The sequence below is a fragment of the Nerophis ophidion genome, linkage group LG07 (genome assembly GCF_033978795.1).
Source record: "Nerophis ophidion isolate RoL-2023_Sa linkage group LG07, RoL_Noph_v1.0, whole genome shotgun sequence".
Lineage (NCBI taxonomy): Eukaryota > Metazoa > Chordata > Actinopteri > Syngnathiformes > Syngnathidae > Nerophis > Nerophis ophidion.
The window spans coordinates 25,688,848-25,712,559 of record NC_084617.1 but is presented as its reverse complement, the minus strand read 5'-3'; the positions used below and the strand labels follow the sequence as shown (position 1 = coordinate 25,712,559).

General features: G+C 38.3%; 1 protein-coding gene and 1 pseudogene across 2 annotated transcripts in view; one reads left to right on the top strand and one right to left on the bottom strand.

The window, feature by feature from the left end:
- LOC133556151 (integrin alpha-3-like) overlaps positions 1 to 14,747 on the top strand; it is a 27,610-nt pseudogene extending 12,863 nt beyond the window's left edge.
- Positions 7,197 to 23,712, bottom strand: part of rdm1 (RAD52 motif containing 1) — a 27,667-nt gene continuing 11,151 nt past the window's right edge. Inside the window, exons 4-9 of one of the 2 annotated variants that reach the window (XM_061905803.1) lie at positions 21,296 to 21,421; positions 17,623 to 17,782; positions 17,433 to 17,531; positions 17,263 to 17,357; positions 14,878 to 14,953; positions 7,197 to 7,846 (exon numbers count right to left, since the gene is read on the bottom strand). In XM_061905803.1, coding sequence (XP_061761787.1) covers positions 14,888 to 14,953; positions 17,263 to 17,357; positions 17,433 to 17,531; positions 17,623 to 17,782; positions 21,296 to 21,421 — 546 coding nt within the window. In that variant the 3' untranslated portion in view covers positions 7,197 to 7,846; positions 14,878 to 14,887. Of the gene's footprint in view, positions 7,847 to 14,759; positions 14,954 to 17,262; positions 17,358 to 17,432; positions 17,532 to 17,622; positions 17,783 to 21,295; positions 21,422 to 23,712 lie in introns of those variants that run through there. The other variant, XM_061905804.1, reaches the window with a different exon arrangement.

Genomic DNA, 23,712 nt, shown 5'->3' with positions numbered 1-23,712 from the left:
GGAAAAAGCAGGCCGTCTTCTTCTAATGGATTTATTACTATCTTTGGCAAGCTAGGTAATGTTTGCTGTGGTCTATAATGACATGTCACACAAACAACTATCAGACATGCAAATATAAATTAAATACAGTGAGGACATAAGTAAAGGATATGAAATGACATCAAATTTAGCTACAAACGAGGCGTAATGATACAATATGTACATGCAGCTAGCCTAAATAGCATGTTAGCATCAATTAGCTTGCAGTCTTGCAGTGACCAAATATGCCTGATTATCACTCCACACAAGTCAATAACAATTAAAAAAAGCTCACGTTTGTACATCCAAGCACAGCATGAAACATTTGTTGGACAAAATGAGACAAAGAAGGAGTGTCATTAAACATGTCTTACTGTGGCTGCATCTGAGAAAGTTGTAAATGTAAAGAGAGACTACGGTGCGTTCAAGGACCACATAAATTAGTAAGAAAAACGTCCCTCATCAAATCCTCTCATGAATAATGTTTAATATAAACATTGATTTCTAAAAAATAGGAAGGGTTGTGTCTTGTTTTTTGTCTTACAGAAACTATAATAAAACAAAAAATATATTTTTTCCACCATCTTTTCCATTTTCATACATTGTGTAAAAAGCTCCAGAAAGCCTTTTTATTTATTTATTTATTGATTGATACTTTTGTAACCTATTTTTATGGTTTGCCTCTTTGTTATGTTTAGTTCCTGTTATACAGTATATGCCTTGAGCTTTTATTTTGAAGGGAGATAGAACGGAAATAATGTCATCTTAGAGTGGAGCGGAAGTTTTGAAAGGAACGAAAATAAAGTGGTCCTCGTGTGAAACTGGAGCCTCCATGTTTGTTATTTTGTAGTGTGATACAGTTTAGGCGACTTATATAAACCCTCGGTTACATTGGTGGCAGCGGTGGGATGTAAGTCCCGCGAAAGAAAGACATCTAATTACTGTAAAGTCCGGAGAGTCAGCTAGCTTCATCTCAGTTAGCCGCAGCTAGCAACGGTGAAGCTTCGTCTGGTCAGAAAATACACAGATTTCTTTCATCTGGCTGCGATCTTCTGATGTATGTGGAATAAAAACGAGGACCACTTTATTTTCGTTCCTTTCAAAACTTCCGCTCCACTCTAAGATGGCATTTCCGTTCTATCTCCCTTCAAAATAAGAGCTCAAGGCATATACTGTATAACAGGAACTAAACATAACAAAGAGGCAAACCATAAAAATAGGTTACACTTTTATTAGTAGATTGCACAGTTCAGTACATATTCCGTACAATTGACCACTAAATGGTAACACCCGAATAAGTTTTTCAACTTGTTTAAGTCGGGGTCCACGTTAATCAATTCATGGTACAAATATATACTATCAGCATAATACAGTCATCACACAGGTGAATCATCATAGTATATACAATGAATCATTTACATTATTTAAAATCCGGGGGGTGGGATGAGGAGCTTTGGTTGATATCAGTACTTCAGTCATCAACAGACAAATGGACATTGAAACAGTGTAGGTCTTACTTAGTAGGATATGTACAGCCAGCAGAGAACATAGTGAGTTCAGATAGCATGAGAGCAGGTAAATACATTACAATTATATTTGATTATTTACATTAGGTTATTTACAGTCCGTGGAGATGGGATGTGAATGGAGGAGGGTATTAGTAAAGGGTTTAAGTTGCCTGGAGGTGTTGTTTTAGAGTGGTTTTGAAGGAATATAGAGATGCACTTACTTTTATACCCGTTGGGAGTGCATTCCACATTGATGTGGCATAGAAAGAGAATGCGTTACGACCTTTGTTAGATGGGAATCTGGGTTTAACGTGGTTTGTGGAGCTCCCCCTGGAGGAGCCACTAGGATGGCGCTAAAGTACCGCATGCAGCTCGAGAGCCGCATGTTGCCGACACCCGGACTAGGTCACATCATTGACCTGTACCAGCCGCCCTTTCCCATCGCCGCAGGATTTAAGGAGGAGGGGTGAATTGATTTAAGTGGTGGTAGTAGTGCAGTCTCTACCCGCACCGTTTTGTCTTGGCCCCATGTGGCGTCCTCCAACGGCATGAAGAGCTCATGACGACCTTCTGCTGCACAGGGTTGCAGAGGACTGCCAGAGCACCGGTCTGTTGGTGACTGCCTAAAGCGGGTCCAGCCACAGGTTTTTCGTTAGGGGTTTCTCCCGTAGCCTATAACCAAGAGGTTAGCCAGTATGCACTGGTCAGTCGGATGGTGGTAGCCTGGATGAAGGGTAAGCTATGCACCCCCCGGGGGATCCCAGGCTGTTTACCATAAGGAGGCTCAGCAAAAGTCTTGGTGATGGAGCGGCTATGTACTGGCGAGGAAAGACTTACGCATTCTGCTTTTCCATCACTTTGGTTCTTGATCAGCTAGCCAGCGGCAGTTCCTGGAAGCAAGAGGCAGCAAACAGCAGGCATGCAACACGGCAATCAGCAGACAGGCATGCAACACGGCAATCAGCAGACAGGCATGCAACTATGCTGTCCGAGGATGGCTGCACTAGACGCATCACATCACCCTGCGGGTCATTACCTGCTCGCCCCCACACAAATTAGTACACATGCACACACCGTAATTGATTACAGACACACTGATTGCGATACATACACAAATTAGTACACTCAGACATGAATTGATTACAGTCACACATTTTGAAATACAGACACACAAATTAGTACACACACATGAATTGATTACAGACACAAAGATTGTGATACAGACACACAAATTAGTACTCACACACACGAATTGATTACAGTCACACATTGAAATACAGACACACAAATTAGTACACAAAGAGACACACGTGAATTGATTACAGACACACAGATTGCGATACAGACACACAAATTAGTACACACACACATGGATTACAGACACACATTACAATGGAGGCACACAGTATACACACACATTAATCAATTAGACACACATATTGCAATACAGACACAGGAATAAGTACACTTATGAATTGATTACAGACACACAGATTGTGATACAGACACACATAGTACACGCACACACACGCGAATTAATTAGACACACAAATTACAGACACTCAGATTGAGCTACAAACACAAATTAGTGTACACACACACACATGAATTGATTAGACACACACATTTTGCAATACAGACACATAAATTGGTACACACACAAATGAATTAGATGCAAGGATTGCGATACACACAAATTAGTACACACACACGCAGATGAATTGATTACAGACACAGATTGCGATACAGACACAAATTAGTACACACACACACAGCTGAATTGATTACAGACACACAGATTGCGATACAGACACACAAATTAGTAAACACACATGAATTGATTACAGTCGCATAGATTGCAATACAGACACACAAATTAGTACACATATTCAAATACAGACACAAATTATTACAGACACACACATTCATTGATTGCAGACACAGATTGTGATAGTCCACACAAATTAGTACAGACACACATATTACAATGGAGACACAAATTAGTATAGACATACATGAATCAATTAGACACACATATTGCAATAAAGACACACACATTAGTACACACGTATGAATTGATTACATCCACACAAATTAGTACATGCACGCACACATGAATTTATTAAAGATACACATATTGCGATTCAGACACACAAATTAGTACCATACACAAATTGATTACAGACACACAGATTGAGATACACACAAATTAGTACACATACAGATGAATTGATTGGACCCACAGATTGCAATACAGAATCACAAATTAATAGACACACACAGCTGAAATGATTACAGACACACAGACTGCAATGCAGACACAAATTAGTACACACACATATGAATTGATTACAAAAACACATATTACAATGGAGACAAACAAATTAGTATACACACACATGAATCAATTAGACACACATATTGTAATACAGACACGAAAATTAGTACACACATATGCATTGATTAGACACAGATTGCACAGACACACAAATTAGTACAAACACACACGAATTGATTACAGACGCACAGATTGCGATACAGACACAAATTAGTACACACACAGATTAATTGATTACAGACACAGATTGCGATACAGACACACATTAGTACACACACACACAGTTGAATTGATTATAGACATACAGATTGCAATACAGACACACAAATTAGTACACGCACAGATGAATTGATTACAGACACACATTACAATGGAGACACACAAATTAGTATACACTCATTAATCAATTAGACACACATATTGCAATACAGACACAAATTAGTACACACATATGAATTGATTAGACAGATTGCAATACAGACACACAAATTAGTACACACACATATGAATTGATTACTGACACAGAGATTGCAAATAGTTTTGCTGTAATGATACTTCTATAAGAAAGGCTCCTCCCTCCATCTTGGGAAGGTTCTAGCAGCTCGTAACGTTTCTGTGCAGGTGGAGCGACTTACTGGTGGGCGCGCCCTTCTTCTTCCATCAGCAGCAGGAAGTGGGCGGGGCGGTTTATGTCTACATGAACGCGGAGGTCGTGTTCCCTCCAGACCCACCTTGGTTCTGAAGGGCCCCGCCGGTTCGGCCTTCGGAATGTCGCTCGCCGCCGCCGGAGACCTGAATCAAGATGGCTTCCAGGGTGAGGGATGTGCACTGTGGTCATGTGACAACATGATGTCATGTGACCATCTGTTGCAGACTTTGCAGTCGGAGCGCCATTCCACGGAACCGGAAGTGTGATGATCTTCAGCGGGAGCAGAGATGGCGTGCCTACGAAACCCAGCCAGGTGACACCTGTGCGCACTTTATGGCTCTACAAAGGTGCACACCTGTCTTACTGCGCTCCGCCCCCTCTACAGGTGATCACAGGAAGCAGCGTGTCTTCTCGCTTCACCACGTTTGGATTCTCCTTGTCTGCGGGAATCGATGTGGACGGGAACAAATATCCTGATCTGCTGGTCGGCTCTTTGGATGACACGGTCGCCCTGCTCAGGTACCTCACCCGCTTCCTGTGTCACTCGCCCGCTTCCCGTGCCACTCACCTGGTACCTGTAACATTCACACCCTTTGTGTGTCACGTACGCTTCCTGTGTCACTCACCCACCTTCTGTGTCTCACACCCGCTTCCTGTGTCACACACCTCCTTCCCGTGTCACTCACCTGCTTCCCGTGTCACCCACCTGCTTTGTGTCCCACACCTACTCTCTGTGTTGTTCACCTGCTTTCTGTGTCTCACACCTCCTTCCTGTGTCACAAACGCGATACACCCAATAATCACCTGATCGACTTATTGATCGTGTCCAGGTCTCGTGCTGTCATCCACCTCAATAAAGCCATCAGAGTGTCTCCAAACCTTGTGGACATAAGCAGCTGTGACTTCTGGTCAGATGAGTTAACATGCTAACAAACACGCTAACACATATGCTAACCTTCTGATTGTATGTGTGTATCAGTATTCAAGTGGAAGTATGTTTCTCAGTCACGCCCAGCACCACCGAGACGAACCATCAAAACATCAGTCAGTGACACACACACCCACACACAAACAATGACATCAACCTGTCCTTGTGTGTCCTCTTATCCTTGTCTCCACTGTGTGTGTCTGTGTGCAATGTGTAATGTGTGTGTGTGTGTGTGTGTGTGTGTGTGATACATCACTTTAGCGAGCATGATATCATTATATGAGAAAAATAGTCTTGCCCTGTGGAAATGCACGCACGCACGCACGCACGCACGCACGCACGCACACACACACACACACACACACACACACACACACAAAGACACTCTGCGGTCCTCTTGTGTTGATTGAGCTAACATGTCCAAAGACAAGGTCAATAAATTTCTAACGTCCGAAATTACATTGATTTTCAACATTTATTTTTTATATTTATTGTGTATATATACATACATATACACACACATACATATATATATATATATATATATATATATATATATATATATATTAACTTTTAGTTTGGACATTTATTTTATGTATTTATTTCATACATTTATTTTTTTAACATTTAGTTCGACATATATTTTCAACTTTTATTTTGGACATTTATTTTCTACATTTATTTCCAACATTGCATTCTTTTTTTTAAATATTTATTCTCAACATTCGTTTTATACATTTTTTTTTACATTTATTTTGACATATTTTTCAACTTTTTATTTTATTTATTTTCTACATTTATTTTCAAACATTTATTTCACACATTTTTAACTTTGATTTCATACATTTATTTTTTTACATTTATTCTCAATTTTTATTTTCAACATTTATTTCAAATTTGTTTTAATATTTATTTAGTTTTTAACATTTTTAACATTCGTTTTACACATTTAGTTTGACATATATTTAAGACACTTATTTTCAACTCTAATTTCATACATTTATTTTTTACACGTTCTCAATATTTATTTTCAACACTTATTTCAACATTTTTATTAACATTTTCTATTGGACATTTATTTTCATAATTACTTTCAACTGTAATCTTCAACATTTTTTTCAACATTAATGTTTTGAAAATGTTTTTCAACAATTATTTTACACATTGAGTTTTTAAAAATTACAGTATCTTAGGGCATTTATTTTCCACATTAATCTTCCACATTATTTTTTCTAATTTTTTTCAACATTTTATGCAGTTTTTAATATTTATTTAAGATACTTATTTTTTACATTAACCTTCTACATTTATTTACAATATTAATTTCAGCATTTATTTTGGACATTAATCTTCTACATTTATTTTAAACTTTTATATTTAACATTTATTTGAAAAAAATTTTTACACGTTGAGTTTTTAACATTTACAGTATCTTAGGGCATTTATTTTCCACAATAATCTTCCACATTAATTTTTTTCAACATTTTCTGCAGTTTTTATATTTATTTTGGATACTTATGTTTTACATTAACCATCTACATTTATTTACAATAAATTGGCCCTAGTGTGTGAATGTGAGTGTGAATGTTGTCTATCTGTGTTGGCCCTGCGATGAGATGGCGACTTGTCCAGGGTGTACTCCACCTCGCGCCCGATTGTAGCTGAGATAGGCACCAGCACCCCCCGCGGGAATAAGCGGTAGAAAATGGATGGATGGATGGATTTATCTCAGCATTTATTTTGGACATTAATCTTCTACATTCATTTTAAACTTTTATATTTAACATTTATTTCAATTGTTTTTACACATTGAGTTTTTAACATTTACAGTATATTAGGCATTTATTTCCCACATTAACCTTCCACATTAGTGGTTTTCAAATATTTTTCACCAAGTGCCACCTCAGAAAACACTTGGCTCTCCAAGATCCACCATAATGACCAATATTAAAATACAGTAGCAAAGTACGCCTCAGTATTCATTAAAAACAAGGCAGAGGTTTTATCTAACTAGTATATATAATATTTTTGGCCACTGTATCATTACCGGCAGTTTGAACAGTAACACAATGTTTGAATGTAGAAAAAACAAAACATTGTACTTTAATGAAGTGATTCCTTAGCCCACCACTAGATGGAGCATATGTACCACTAGTGGTACATGTACCTCAGTTTAAAAATTGCAGTTCTACATGATGATTTTACACATTTAGTTTTTAACATTTATCTTTGACCTTTATTTGCGACATTAATCTTCTTCTACGTGTATTTCCAAAACGATCTCGCCATTGGCCAGACGTCCACTTCACGGTGGCTGCTGATGTCACCGGCCTCAAGCCCCGCCTCATTTTCAAGGACAGCGGGGACGGCGGGTATTCGGGCTCTGTGCTGGTGCAGAGACGTCGCTGCAAGACATTGAGAGTGGGACTGGTGGTGAGTCAGGAAGCAAATTTGGTGTTTTTAGTCAGAAGATGCAGAATTGACTCCTTAAAGAACTGCGCCTCCTCCTTCAGAGTCCAATCCGAGACAAAGTGGAACCTCTGGTCTTCTCTCTGAACGCGTCCCTCACCCACAAGCTGCCCAAGAAAAAAAACGTTGTCCAGGACTTGAGACCCTTCCCAGTGTTGAGTCACATCCATCGACCAATCAGGACGCAGGTCTGAGGACACGAGCTCAGCACGATCCAGGTCCACAGACATGACGTCCCGTGTCTCCTTCAGGTCCACATCCAGAAGGCGTGTGGTTCTGACAACCGTTGCCACAGTAACCTGCGAATGACGGCCCAGTTCACAGACGAGAACCACAATCCCTTGTCCACGTGAGTCGCCATGTGATCGCAGCAGTTTGAAGGTGTGCCCACTGAAGGGAGCCTTGATTCCAGGTGGGCGGGTCGGCAGGTCTGGTTCTACCACGGTACGGTCCAGAGAATTCTCCTGCAGGTCAATGTCAGCAACGTCCCGTCACCACGGCGACTGGCAGAGGACGCCCACAACGCGGTTTTGAACATCAGCGTCCCCCCGTCACTGACCTACTCCGGAGTTCGAACTAAGGTGACGAATACCCAAGGGACAAGAAGAGAACTTCAAGACTTTAGACCACTGGTGTCAAACCTAAGGCCAGGGGGGCAGATCTGGCCCGCCGCATCACTTAACTGGGCCCGCTAATTCATTTAAAGTGGCCCGCCGATTCATTTAAACTTGCCCGCCGCATCATCTAACCTGGCCCGCCACTTCATTATAGTGGCCCACCACGTCATGTAACCTGGCCCGCCGAATCATTTTAAGAGGCCCATTTAAGTGGCTCATTTAAACTTGCCCGCCACATCATTTAAAGTGTCCTGCATCATTGAACTAGGCCCGTTGCGTCATCTAAAGTTGCCCGCCGCATCATTTAACGTGGCCCGCCACGTCATCTAACGTGGCTCGCTGGTTCATTTAAACTTGCTTTCCACATCATTTAAAATGGCCCGCCTCATTTAACTTGGCCCGCCGCATCATCTAATGTGGCCCGCTGTGTCATTTAACTGGCCCCACCGCATCATTTCATGTGGCCCGCCGATTAATTCAAAGTGTACCAACACATCATTTAACTAGGCCCGCTTCATTTAAAGTGACCCGCCGCTTCATTTAACTTACCCCGGCACGTCATCTAATGTGGCCCGCCGCATCACTTAATATAGTTTGCCGCTTTATTTAAATTGGCCTGCCACATCTTTTAAACTGAATTTCCCCATTATTTGATGTCGCCCGCTACATCATTTAAAGTGAGTCACCACATTTTTGAACTAGCCCACCACATTTTTCAGGGTGACCCGCTAAGTCCTTTAAAATATTGCGCCACATCTTTTAATCTGGACTGTCCCATCATTTATAGTGGCCCACTGCATCATTTAAATTGTCCCTCCGCACCATTTAATGTAGTTTGCGGCATTTTGTAATGTGGCCCTCTGCATAATTTAAATGTGGCTTGCCACATCATTTAAAGTAGACCGCCATAACATTTAATCTGGCTCACCACCTCATTTAATGTGGCCCAAGAAAGCATAGAATTTTTTTTTCTTAAAATATATATATATATTTTTTTAAATATCTATATAAATTTGTCATAATGATGCTTTGCATGTTAATAATGTACTGTTGGTTATGTATGGGCTGCACGGTGGAAGATGGGTTAGTGCATGTGCCTCACAATTCAAAGGTCCTGAGTAGTCCTGAGTTCAATCCCGGGCACGGGATCTTTCTGCGTAGAGTTTGCATGTTCTCCCCGTGACTGCGTGGGTTCCCTCCGGGTACTCCGGCTTCCTCCCACTTCCAAAGACATGCACCTGGGGATAGGTTGATTGGCAACACTAAATTGGCCCTAGTGTGTGAATGTGAGTGTGAATGTTGTCTGTCTATCTGTGTTGGCCCTGTGATGAGATGGCGACTTGTCCAGGGTGTACCCTGCCTTCCGCCCGAATGCAGTTGAGATAGGCTACAGCACCGCACCCCGTGACCCCGAAAGGCACAAGCGGTAAAAAAATGGATGTATGGTTATGTATATATGAATTTAGGTTGGAAAGTAGTTATAATCTGAAATAATAATGAACTATTAATCTTGTGTTTCCTAATAATGTAACAAATGTATTGTCATACATTACACACTTTTTTTTGTTAAAATAAAAATAAATATCTGCTTGACTTATGATTTCAAAGCAAGTCATAAATTAAATTGTAAAAAAAAAAAAATAGTAAATTACCATGAAAAACAGTGGTGTCATTTTTCCATCCATCCATTTTCTACCGCTTATTCCCTTTTGGGGTGCCGGGGGGCGCTGGTGCATATCTCAGCTACAATCGGGTGGAAGGTGGGGTACACCCTGGACAATTCGCCACCTCATCGCAAGCCATTTTTCCATTTACAGTGATATGCTGTTAAAACATGTTTTTAAATAATTTAATTTTTTATATAAGTACGTTAAAAAAAAATCAAATGCAAATGCACTTATCGTGAGGTGAATACTACAACATTAATATTCATTTATTACTGACTGTTACAAGCGGCCCTCTAGGACTGCGATGTGGCTCTCTAGAACTGCGACGTGGCCATCTAAAGTTAAAAGTTATAGTCCCAATGACTGTCACACGTGAAATATGCCCTTTGAATTTGACCCATCCCCATGTTCACCCTATGTTCTCCCCCTGGGAGGTGAGGGGAGCAGTGAGCAGCAGCCGCACTCGGGAGTCATTTGGTGATTTAACCCCCAATTCCAACCCTTGCTGCTCCATGTTCAAACTGCTTCCACAGTGGAGTGTTTTAAGTCTCGTCTTAAGACCCACTTTTATTCTTTGGCTTTTAACACTACATGAGTTGTGTGGTCCTCTGTCCTCTGTTGTCTTCTGTGTTTTTTATACACTTTGATTTTTATTTTACTGTTTTAATTGATTTTACCCTTTAAAATAGTTTTCAATCATATTTGTTTTTATATTGTTTTTATTAGTTTTATCTTTATTTACTTTTTGTTTTATTCAGTCATTGGTGGAGCATAATATTGTTGTTGTTTTTTTAAATATTGTTTTTAACATGGCTGTGCAGCACTTTGGAAACGTTATTGTTGTTTAAATGTGCTATATAAATAAAGTGGATTGGATTGGATTGATACTGAGTGCCAAGCAGGGAGGCAATAAGTCCCATTTTTATAGTCTTTGATATGACTCGGCCGGTGTTTGAACTCACAACCGGACACTCTAACCACAAGGCCACTGAGCTGGTCTAGGACTGCAATGTGGCCCTATAGGACGGCGATATGGCCCTATGGAAAAGCAGTTGGACAGCCTGCACTACAGGGACTCCAATGAGACTTGCTTCTTTACAGGGCGGGGTCCAGGAGGTCCAGTGCTGTGCAGACGGTTCCATGGCCGCATGTGAGCTGGGGAACCCGTTCAAGAGCAACTGGACGGTACGAAATCCTTCTGTTTTTTGTCCCGCTGCACTGGATTTCACACAGACTGTTCCCAGGTCCAAGTGTGGATTATCTTCCAGCCCTCCCAGATCCCCTCGGGGACCTCGGACATCCAGACAGTGCTGCAGTTGTCCACGTAGGACGCACGCTCACAAGGTGGACATGCACGCATGTTGAGGTCTAAAGTCTTCATGTCCCGCCAGGCTCAGCCAACAAGCAGACTTGTCTCCAGTCCTGGTTTCCCTGGCGGTCAACTACTCGCTGGACATGTCCCTGACTTTGTGAGTATCAATGGTGACCTCACGTTGACCCAACGCTGAACCCCTACTGCTCATGACAGGAGCCATCAGCCAGGCCCCGCCCCCTTCAGTGGTCAGGTGGTGGGCGAGTCAGCGATGAGGACCACAGAGGACGTGGGGACTCTGCTCGTCTTCACCTTGCAGGTTTCGTCTTCCTTTGTCCTCCGACGGGGGCTCGCTGGTGTTTGACGGCGCCCCCCTCTGGCAGGTAAATGTGGGCGGGAGGCCACTCGGTCACCTGGGTAACCTGGAGCTGGCGTTCGATTGGCCGAGCGAACTGTCCAACGGGAAGCGGCTACTCTACCTGACGGAGATCACAGTGAACGGTGCCTCGGAACCTCGATGTGTTCCGCCCGGCAACGTTATCAACCCCCTGCGCTTGACGGTAACCATGGCAACAGCTTGCTGGCGCAAATTCTTTCCAGAGTTCAGACGGAACTTATGTAGCTTCTCTGACAGTTACCAGAGGGCGAGAGGGAGCGGAGGGAGAGGCGGAGTCCAGAGGAAGTTTGGACAGCAGAGAGTCCTCCTGTCGGACACCTGCAGGCCAAGAAGTCCTACGAGCTGGTACGACTTCCTGTTAGCGCACAACATAAACATGCTAACAGTGCACGTGTCTCTGCAGGACTGCGTGCACGGAGCCAAGTGCGTCTATTTTGTGTGTCCGCTGCGCCACGTCAACAACAGCGCCTCCATCACGCTGCGAGCTCGACTGTGGAACTCCACCATGCTGGAGGTAATATTATCACTTATTATATTCTAATTCAAATGTATTATTGTATATCATGTTAGAGTTAATATTTTCAGTTATTATATTCTAATTAAAATGTATTTTTGTACCAATATTAGAGGTAATATTTTCAATTATTTTCTATTCAATATGTATTATTTTATCATGTTAAGGGTAATATTTTCAGTTATATTATTCTAATAAATATTTATTTTTGTACCATGTTAGAGGTAATATTTTTAGTTATTATATTTTCGTTAAAATGTATTATTGTACCATGTTAGAGGTAATATTTGCAGTTATTATATTCTAATTAAAATGTATTATTGTACCACGTTAGGGGTGATATTTTCAGTTATTATATTCTAATTAAAATGTATTATTGTACCATGTCAGAGGTAATATTTTCAGTTATTATATTCTAATTTAAATGTATTGTACCATGTTAGGGGTGATATTTTCTGTTACCATATTCTAATTAATATTATTAATTTATAATATTCTAATAAATATTTATTTTTGTACCATGTTAGAGGTAATATTTTTAGTTATTATATTTTCGTTAAAATGTATTATTGTACCATGTTAGAGGTAATATTTTCATTCATTGTCTATTCAATATGTAATATTTTACCATGTTAGGGGTAATATTTTCAGTTATTATATTCTAATAAAAAAATATTTTTTTACCATGTTAGAGGTAATATTTTCAGTTATAATTTTCTGTTTAATATGTATTATTGTACCATGTTAGAGGTAATATTTTCCGTTATTATTTTCTATTTAATATGCAATATTGTACCATGTTAGCTGAAATATTGTCAGTTATTATATTCTAATTATTATGTATTGTACCATGTTAGAGGTAATATTTTCAGTTATTATATCCTAATTCGAATGTATTATTGTACCATGTTAGGGGTAATATTTTCATTTATTATATTGTAATTAAAAAATATTTTTGTACCATGTTAGAGGTAATATTTAGGTATTTTCTATTCAATATGTATTATTTTACCATGTTAGGGATAATATTTTCAGTTATTATATGTGTTAGAAGTAGTATTTGTGTTGTTGTGTACTATAGTTTAATGAATTAGTGTACTAATCGTCCATGTTAGAGGTAGTATTTGTGTTGTCAAGTACTATATTTGATGTATGAGTGCACTGATCGTCCATGTTAGAGGTGGTTTTTGTATTGTTGAGTACTATATTTCAGTGGTCCCCAGCCACCGGGCCGCGGCTCGATTGGTACCGGGCGGCAGAAGAATTTTTAATTAAAAAAGTTTTAATTGTTTTATTAAATCAACATAAAAAACACAAGATACACTTACAATTAGTGCACCAACCCAAAAAAACTCCCTTTTTCATGACCAAAAAATAAATAAAAAACCCTCCCTTCCCCCCGCCGCAGGGCCGCGGGGACAAATTATCAAGCGTTGACCAGTCCGCAGCTACAAAAAGGTTGGGGACCACTGCTATATTTGATGTATGAGTGTACTAATCGTCCATGTTAGAGGCAGTATTTGTGTTGTCGAGTACTATATTTGATGTAATGTGTACGACAGCACTACACAGACGCCAGGAATTTAGTACTTCGAGGCCGTGCCACACTCAGACTGCGTAGAGAAAGCACTGACGTCAGCATGGAGGGACCCAGCACACAGGTTTGCCCCCCACACACCCCTCAGCCAAACCCAGCACGCACTGAGGATGAAACACAGTCTGTGTTGTTTACAGATGGAGGTCCATGTTTACCCAGATCTGCAGGAACAGGTGGACACCAACGCCCCCCTATGGATCATTGTGGTGTCGGTTCTGGCTGGACTACTGCTGCTGGCTATGATCTCCTTGCTGCTTAAGCAGGTGAGGTTGCTTGGTTAGTGCTGCCCCCTGCTGGCCAGGAGAGCAATGGTAGCACAAAAGTCATTGTATCTGGTGTTCATGTCTTGCCTGGATGATATCTTGTCACGTGATTTTGCAGCCAACAGCCGGCTGATGTGTGTATTGTGACGCTGCAGTGTGGCTTCTTTACCCGGCGGAGAGCATGGCGTGCGGCGACGCAGCATCAGGGTAAACTCGTGTTTAAAGACAAGGAAAAACACGTCACGCAGGGCGCCATGTTCGCAGACAGCACGCCCAAACGCTGGGTGACCTGGACCGCCGCGCACTGAAACGCCGCTGGTCTCCACGGGAAAGCCTCGCCAGAACATGTTGTGTTTGCATCATGTAGTTACACCGAAAAACAGCACGGGGCGCTGCTGCACGAAAGATGTGTTGTTGTTGTAGCCTACGTTCCTATGTGAAATATTATTAAAAACTCTTTCCAGTTTTAATTGTCGGTAGTAAACAGGAATATGAAAGATTTATTTGAAATGGTTAGCGTTAAAAGTTTCATATCACATGGGAGCGTAACAGCACAACAATGAGAAAGTGAGAAGAATAGAGAGCAAGGATGAACCTGACCTCCAGGTGTCTACCACACAGTCAGGTCCAGGTCTTCATCACCACACTCGTCTTCTTCAGCAGGAAACAGCGTCGCCTATTGGACGACATCGCCATCTTCATCACAATACTGATCATAAAAGGGGAACTGCAATTTTGGGGAGAATTTCGCCTATCATTCACAATCCTTATGTAAGACAAGAACATGTTTTTATTTTTTTATGCATTCTAAATCGTAAATAAACGTTAGCAAAAGTCGGAAAACAATGGAGTCAATGAGAGACGTTCTATTCCACCTATAAAGCACTTTAAAAATATCTAAAGACCTCCATTTTTTTTTTATACACACGCTCCAAATATACAGGACTGTCTCAGAAAATTTGAATATTGTGATGAAGTCCTTTATTTTCTGTAATGCAACTGAAAACGTCATACATTCTGGATTCATTACACATCAACTGAAATATTGCAAGCCTTTTATCATTTTAATATTGCTGATTATGGCATACAGCTGTTTTACTTGGTCTGAGGAAATATTCTAAATATTTGAGATAGGATTTTTGAGTTTTCTTAAGCTGTATGCCATAATCAGCAATATTAAAATAATAAAAGGCTTGCAATATTTCAGTTGATGTGTAATGAATCCAGAATGTTCGACATTTTCATGTTTGGAAAATAAAGGACTTTATCACAATATTCAAATTTTCTGAGATAGTCCTGTATATGTAATGTAGTCAAATTCATAACATGTAATATTGACATATTTTGCTCATTTTAAGCATATGGTGGTGTATTCATTCAGTGTTTCTTAAATGGGGGTACGTGTACCCCTGGGAGTACTTGAAGGTATGTCAAGGGGTACAAGAGATTTTTAAAAAATATTCTAAAAATAGCAACAATTAAAAAATCCTTTATGACTATATTTACTGAATAATACTTCAACAAAATATGAATGTAAGTTCATAAACTGTGAAAAGAAATGCAACAATGCAATATTCAGTGTTGACAGCTAGATTTTTTTGTGGACATGTTCCATAAATATTGATGTTAAAGATTTATTTTTTTGTGACGAAATGTTTAGAATTAAGTTCATGAATCCAGATGGATATCTATTGCAATCCCCAAAAAGGGCACTTTAAGTTGATGATTACTTCTATGTGTAAAAATCTTTATTCATAATTGAATCACTTGTTTATTTTTCAACCAGTTTTTAGTTATTATTATATCTTTTTTCCAAATAGTTCAAGAAAGACCACTACAAATGAGCAATATTTTGCACTGTTATGGAATTGAATGAATCAGAAACTGATGATATAGTGCTGTATTTTACTTCTTTATATCTTTTTTCAACCAAAAATGCTTTGCTCTGATTGGGGGGGTACTTGAATTAAAAAAATGTTCACAGGGGGTACATCACTGAAAAAAGGTTGACAACCACTGACATATATGTAATGTAGTCACATTCATAACATGTAATATTTACATATTTTGCTCATTTTAAGCATATGGTGGTGTATTAATTTAACTGACACATCAAAACATTGACTTTTCTCTTTAAAAACAACACTACAGACTTCATGAGAGACAACAAAGACTACTTTTGAACAAATGATGATCCAGAAACTTATACATTTGACCCTGAACATAAGGAGGATGATCTACATGTTTTAGAAGCTGTGTGCTAAACAGATGCAGCTATAGTGAGACCGTAAACATCATGTAGCAGTATTGCTAAGTGCTAAACAAGATATACAAACTATGAACAAATTAGAACAATCGCTTACTGTACAATATCTGCTCTCACTGGGATCCCAACTGATGGGATGTTTATATCTTCCCGTTTAGATGACGAATTAGTCATAGTCCTCACAAAGGGTTTAAAAAAATGTTCCACAAACCAGCTTCTTTTTGAGTTTTTCTCACCATCTCCAGGTTAAGTTGGATGTCAAAGTTGACCAATATGTCGGTTTGTGTCCACAACCTTCTACTATCCAGGTGAGAGGCATGATTTATAATCTAGATTTAACTTTCACCAACTCAGAGGCGATGCAGCCGCTCAATATGTCAATATAGCACCATAAGCTAGTTAGCTCTCCGTGACCAATGTGCGGTGTTACTACAAGTAGTTCCTCTGTGTAGGCACTTATAGTAACAATATCACTAATACTTGGTTATCATTCAGGTCACAAGATATAAATAGAGTATTGTTGGCAGTTTTTGGATGTTTTAAAAAGTTTTATGGGCCCAATAGTGTACTCCAATTAGCTGCATTGTTGGCCACCTCGTACTTGCCATATTTTACGACTTAGAATGCATAAAAAGACATCATATGTTCTCTTGTCTAACATAAGGATTGTGAATGATGGACACAATTCCCCTTTTAAACTGAAGCAGAGTGCCACTGACCTGGTCCCAGTCTCTGACCTGGACCAATCCCACAGTGTCCTCAGAGAAAAGATGCTCTGACGTTTGTCGCAACTCCACCATCACCTTGCCGTCACCTGAATGAGACACGCATGGGCGTCAGCCTACGTCACCATGACGATGGCCTCACCTGTTCGTATGAGTGCTACCACCTAGCAGCACCAGCAGAACTGCAGAAAAGGCCTGACTCAGCGCTTTGTCTCTCGCCATTCTGTGTAGCTTACGGCGCGTCTGCAACACTACATCAGGACCTGAACCCATGCACGCACGCACACACACACACACACACACACACACACACATCAGTCAGAAAATCAAGAATGTCACTTTGACACTGCCCACCTGCGCAGGTGACATTGTCCTCCACCAGCGCCACTCCCCGGGTTGTCACGCCATGACGGGGGAAGGACAGCTGCAGCAGGCAGCCCAACCTCAGCTGTTGACGCTTGGCCCCGCCCTCAGCCTCTTCTTCCTCCTCTTCATCAGCAGGAAGCTCCTTCAGCTGAGGGTGAGACAAGAAGTCCAAGAGGTCAGCTGGGATAGGCTCCAGCTCACCCATGGCCACAATGAGGATGAACACTATTGAATATTATGATTAATAAATGGATGGTACATCAATGAAATAATAATCATGGAAATTATTAATTATAAATATCTATGATGTGTGATCTTGGTTCATGTGTGATGTCAAATAATTGACTTATAACATATATAATATCTAAAAGTAAAACATATGTAGTATATAATTTCATAAAATATATAGGTTTATAATATATATATAATAATTACATATTAAACATAATACGTATGTTTATAACAAGTACAGTATATAAGATTATAACATTAATAATACATAATTTATAACATAAGTTTATAAGATGTATAATAAATACATTTATAACACAGCATAAAAGTTCATAACATATATATCATATAAGTTTATGACATAACATAAGATTGTAACATATATAAGATTACAACATGGATATAATGTGTAATTTTATACCATAACATAATTGTATAAGATATATATAAGTTTACAAGAATATATAAGTTTAAACATTTATACTATGAAAGCTTTTGACATAAAATGATATCATGAATAATACATATGTTTATAAATTATATACATTTATAACATATAATACATAATAAGTACGTTTATAACACGTACAATATGTAAGACTGTCATGTAATTGATAAGTTTATAACATGTATAGCAAATGTGTTTATAACATAAAAAATACCTTTATAACATTCATTACATAATATATAGGTTAATGACAAGTATAATAAATAAGTTTATAAAATATATAAAATTATAGAATGTATAATAAATATGTGTTTAACATACTGTGGTACATAAGATTATAAAATATATAATGTATAATTCTATAACACATAATTCATAAGATTATGACATAATATGAAACACTTCAACAATATATAATACTATAACATATACGAATGCAGCTGAGATAGGTTCCAGCACCCCCAGCGACCCCGAAAGAGACAAGTGGTAAAAAATGGATGGATGGCTATAATAAATATGTATATAACATACGTTTATAACATGTAATAAATGGGTTTATGAAAATACATACTGTTAGAGTAAAAATATATACCAAATCGTTTGAAAACATATTAGATAATAATATATGATAAATAAGTTTATGACATTTTTAATATGTATATGACATTTATAATATGTTTATGAGGTATAACATAAGTTCATAACATATTTAATACGTTGTTAAAGTTATATCATATATAATGAATATGTGTATAACATATGCTATAATATTTGAGATTACAACATATATACCATTTTATAAGACGTGATACATAAGATTAGAATATATAAGATTACAACATATATAACATAAGTTTATAACATACATAAATAATTTTATAGGACACAATGTAAATAAATTTATAACATAATGTATAGGTTATAACATATACTGTATAATAAACTGGTTTAAAACATAATATATGAGACTGATATATTTAACGAAAAAGTTTATAACAGATAATATAAGTTTTTAACATATACTGTATAATAAATCTGTTAAAAACATAATATATAAGACTATACTATATATAATGAATAAGTTTATAACATATATAAAAATATGTTTATAACATATTATAAAACTTTAGAAAATCCATAATATATAATAGTTTTTTTCCCAGTGTGTTTCGGTTTTCAGCCTTGTTTTCCTCACTTCCAGTTTTTGATTTTGGGCCAAGAATTTTCATTTGGTTGTATCCCAAATGAATAATTTTTTCTTAGCATTTAATACAGAAATGTAATTCTGTATAAGAACATGTTGAAGCACAGTCTTCTTAAATACTTGACATGCTATTCAATTAAGTAGTCAAATGTACAATAGTTTTTTTGTTTGATTTTTATCCTAGCATCGAAAAATAGGTATGGAGAATCCTGGACACTCACCAGTGTCAGTATCGACTACACCCATTCTTGTATAATAGCACTTTAGATCCATTTTAGTCTGGATACAAAGCTTTGCACAGTACTGAATCTGCACTTTTAAAGGTTTTTAATGACTTGCTTTTAATGTCTGATTCTAGCAGCTCTGCCATTTTAGTGCTTTTAGATCTTACAGCTGCCTTTGACACAGTCGACCACACAATTCTTTTAGACCGCCTGAGAGACTGTGTGGGTGTCAGGGGGACTGCGTTAGAGTGGTTCAGAACTTACCTGTCTGAGAGGTCCTTCTCTGTCAAGCTGGGGGACCCCACCTCCTCTTCTGCCCCGCTTTACTGTGGTGTCCCCCAAGGATCTATTTTAGGCCCCATCCTGTTCGCTCTTTATCTCCTCCCTCTTGGAGATATTTTTAAGAAACATGGAGTGTTTTATCACTTTTATGCAGATGACTGCCAAATTTAAATGCTGATTTCAAAAAGCCACGGCCCCCTGACACTCCTTCTTAACTGTCTATACGACATCAAGGCTTGGTTAGCACAGAATTTTTTAATAATGAATGAGGGAAAAACGGAAATTTTAGTTTTTGGTCCGGCCCTCACTGACTTGGGACCATTGCAAAATTATGTGCGTCCCAAAGTCACCAGCCTTGGCGTCACTATAGACAGCGATTTTAAAATAGACAAACAAGTCAATGGCGTTTTAAAATCGTGTTTTTATCACCTTCGTCTTTTAGTAAAGGCTAAACCGTTTTTATCTTTTAACCTTTTTGAACAAGTCGTGCATGCTTTTATTTCAAGTCGCCTGGACTACTGCAATGCACTTTATGCTGGCATTAGCCAAAAAGCTCTCTCCCGGTTGCAGTTAGTCCAGAACGCGGCAGCACGACTTTTAACAGGGGCCAGGAAACGCCAGCATATAACCCCAATTCTTCAGAGTTTGCACTGGCTCCCTGTTCATTTTAGAATTGATTTTAAAACATTGCTGTTTGTTTTTAAATCTTTACATGGACTGGCACCTCAATATATCTCGGACCTCATCCAAATTTACATTCCTGCGCGCGCTCTGAGGTCCGAGAGCCAGCTCCAGCTCGTGGTGCCCAAGACCAGACTTAAGACCAGGGGAGACAGGGCCTTCTCTGTGGTCGGCCCTAAGCTCTGGAACACTCTGCCCCTCCATGTTCAAACTGCTTCCAAAGTAAAGTGTTTTAAGTCTCGTCTTAAGACCCACTTTTATTCTTTGGCTTTTAACACTACGTGAGTTGTGTGGTCCTCTGTCCTCTGTCCTCTGTTGTCCTCTGTGTTTTTTATAAACTTTGATTTTTATTTTACTGTTTTAATTGATTTTACCCTTTAAAATAGTTTCTAATCATATTTGTTTTTATATTGTTTTTATTGGTTTTATTTGTATTTATTTTTTGTTTTATTCAGTCATTGGTGGAGCATAATATTGTTTTTAACATGGCTGTGCAGTACTTTGGAAACGTAATCGTTGTTTAAATGTGCTATATAAATAAAGTGGATTGGATTGGATTGGATTGTATCATGCCAAATCTAAACGTCTTACTGTGATGATGTCCGAGGTCCAGCCGTTGAATCCCAGGCAATGATTGGCCAACTCCACACAGTGGGCGTGGCTCAGAGGTCTCCAGCGGGACAGGAAGTGAGGTCCCCGCTTGGAGCTGAGCCTCACCTGACAGACACATACGCAGATTTTTTAATATTTCCCTTATTTTGACCTGGGGCCACATTGAGAGAAAAAAATGCGTCTGAAGGGGTTATATGGGTTGTACAGTATGTCAGTATTAGTATAGTACCACGATACTAATGAATCATATTCGGTAGCATACTGCCTCTGAAAAGTACTGGTCCGCCAGAAACCCCGTACCCCCGTCATGACATTGCTGGTATACGAGCAGAGGAGCAATCACGGAATACTTACAGACAAGGTGTGTAGACAGAAAAGGGAGAACGGACACATTTTGGCTTAAAAACTAACAATAAAAGTGAAGTTATAACACTGAAACACCCACCAGAAGAGGTGCAAATAAAAAAAAGAGGACAAATAAAGTAAGTTTCTTACAAGTATCATTTCTGCAGGACGAGGAATAGCTAAACATGCGTCACTACACACTATAGTTCACCGGCGTCAAAATGTTAACTGCATACGTCAGGAGACTAAATTAGGAGTATTTGTTTACTTACTACTAAAAGACAAGTTGTCTTCTATGTTCACTATTTTATTTAAGGACTAAATTGCAAAAATAAACATATGTTTAATGTACCCTAAGATTTGTTGTTATGAATATACAAACATATATACATACATATATATAAATATATATACATACATACATATATATACACACGCATATACATATATATACACATACATATATACACACATACATATACACATATATACATACACATATATACAAACATATACACAGAGGTGGGTAGAGTAGCCAGAAATTGTACTCAAGTAAGAGTACTGTTACTTTAGAGATTTATTACTCAAGTGAAAGTAAGGAGTAGTCACCCAAATATTTACTTGAGTAAAAGTAAAAAGTATGTTGTGAAAAAACTACTTAAGTACTGAGTAACTGATGAGTAACCTGATTACGGCAACAAATAATGAAAAAAAACACAAAAATAGCAATGAGCAAATTCAGAGCCAGGAATATCTCTTAAGCAACTAAAACAATAATATATATTAAATAACAGTACATTAAAATAAAATAAAAAAAATGACACATTGAGCCAAAATAACTTAACAGCACCATAGCCTCAGTAGGCATTCATTGATTTGATTGATTGATTGATTGATTAAAACTTGTATTAGTAGATTGTACAGTACAGTACATATTCCGTACAATCGACCACTAAATGGTAACACCCAATAAATTTTTCAATGTTTATCAAATAATTAGTAAATGACCAAGTCGAGGTGATCTACCTCATATATACATATACATACACACACATATAATTTATGGACACACATATCATACATACACACACAAATCAATTATATATATATATATATATATATATATATATATATATATATATATATATATATATATATATATATATATATATATATATATATATATATATCGCGCCCCCCGCGACCCCGAAAGGGAATAAGCGGTAGAAAATGGATGGATGGATGGATATATATACATACATACATTTTTATATATATATATATATACATACATACATTTATATATACAGTATATAATTTATATTTATTTATTTTGCCGTTTTTGTTCACATGTTGAAGGTGTTTTAATGAATATACATGCATGTTTAACATATAGATTCCTATCTTTCATGAAGACAAGAATATAAGTTGGTGTATTACCTGATTCTGATGACTTGCATTGATTGGAATCAGACGTCCACGTTTTCAAATGGAGGAGAAAAAAAGTTCCTCTTTTCTGTCTAATACCACATGAAAGTTGTTGGTTTTTGGCATCTTCTCTGTCCAGCTTCCATATTCGTTTTTATACACTTTACTAGAAACACATTGGCGGCAAACTCCGTAGCTTGCTAGCTTGTTTGCGCTGGCTTTCGGAGACTTTCATTTTGTTAACGCAGGCGCGAAGGAGCGGCGCTTTTATTGGGAAGACAGGAACTGTGCGATCAATCTTTAGGCTTTTGACGGGAAGTACGGTTGAAATAAAAATTGTCTTTTTTCCTTTACACTTTTGATTGATTGAAACTTGTATTATTAGATTGCACAGTACAGTACATATTCCGTACAATTGACCACTAAATGGTAACACCCGAATAAGTTTGTCAACATGTTTAAGTCGGGTTTTACGTATCACGGTCATGTGACCGCCTGGCTCTGTTTGATTGGTTCAACGTCACCAGCGACTGCATGTGATTGATGAAATGCAGGCATGCGTATATTCTACTTTGAAGCTCTGTCATTAACCAAAACAAACATTAATAGATCGATAAAAAAAA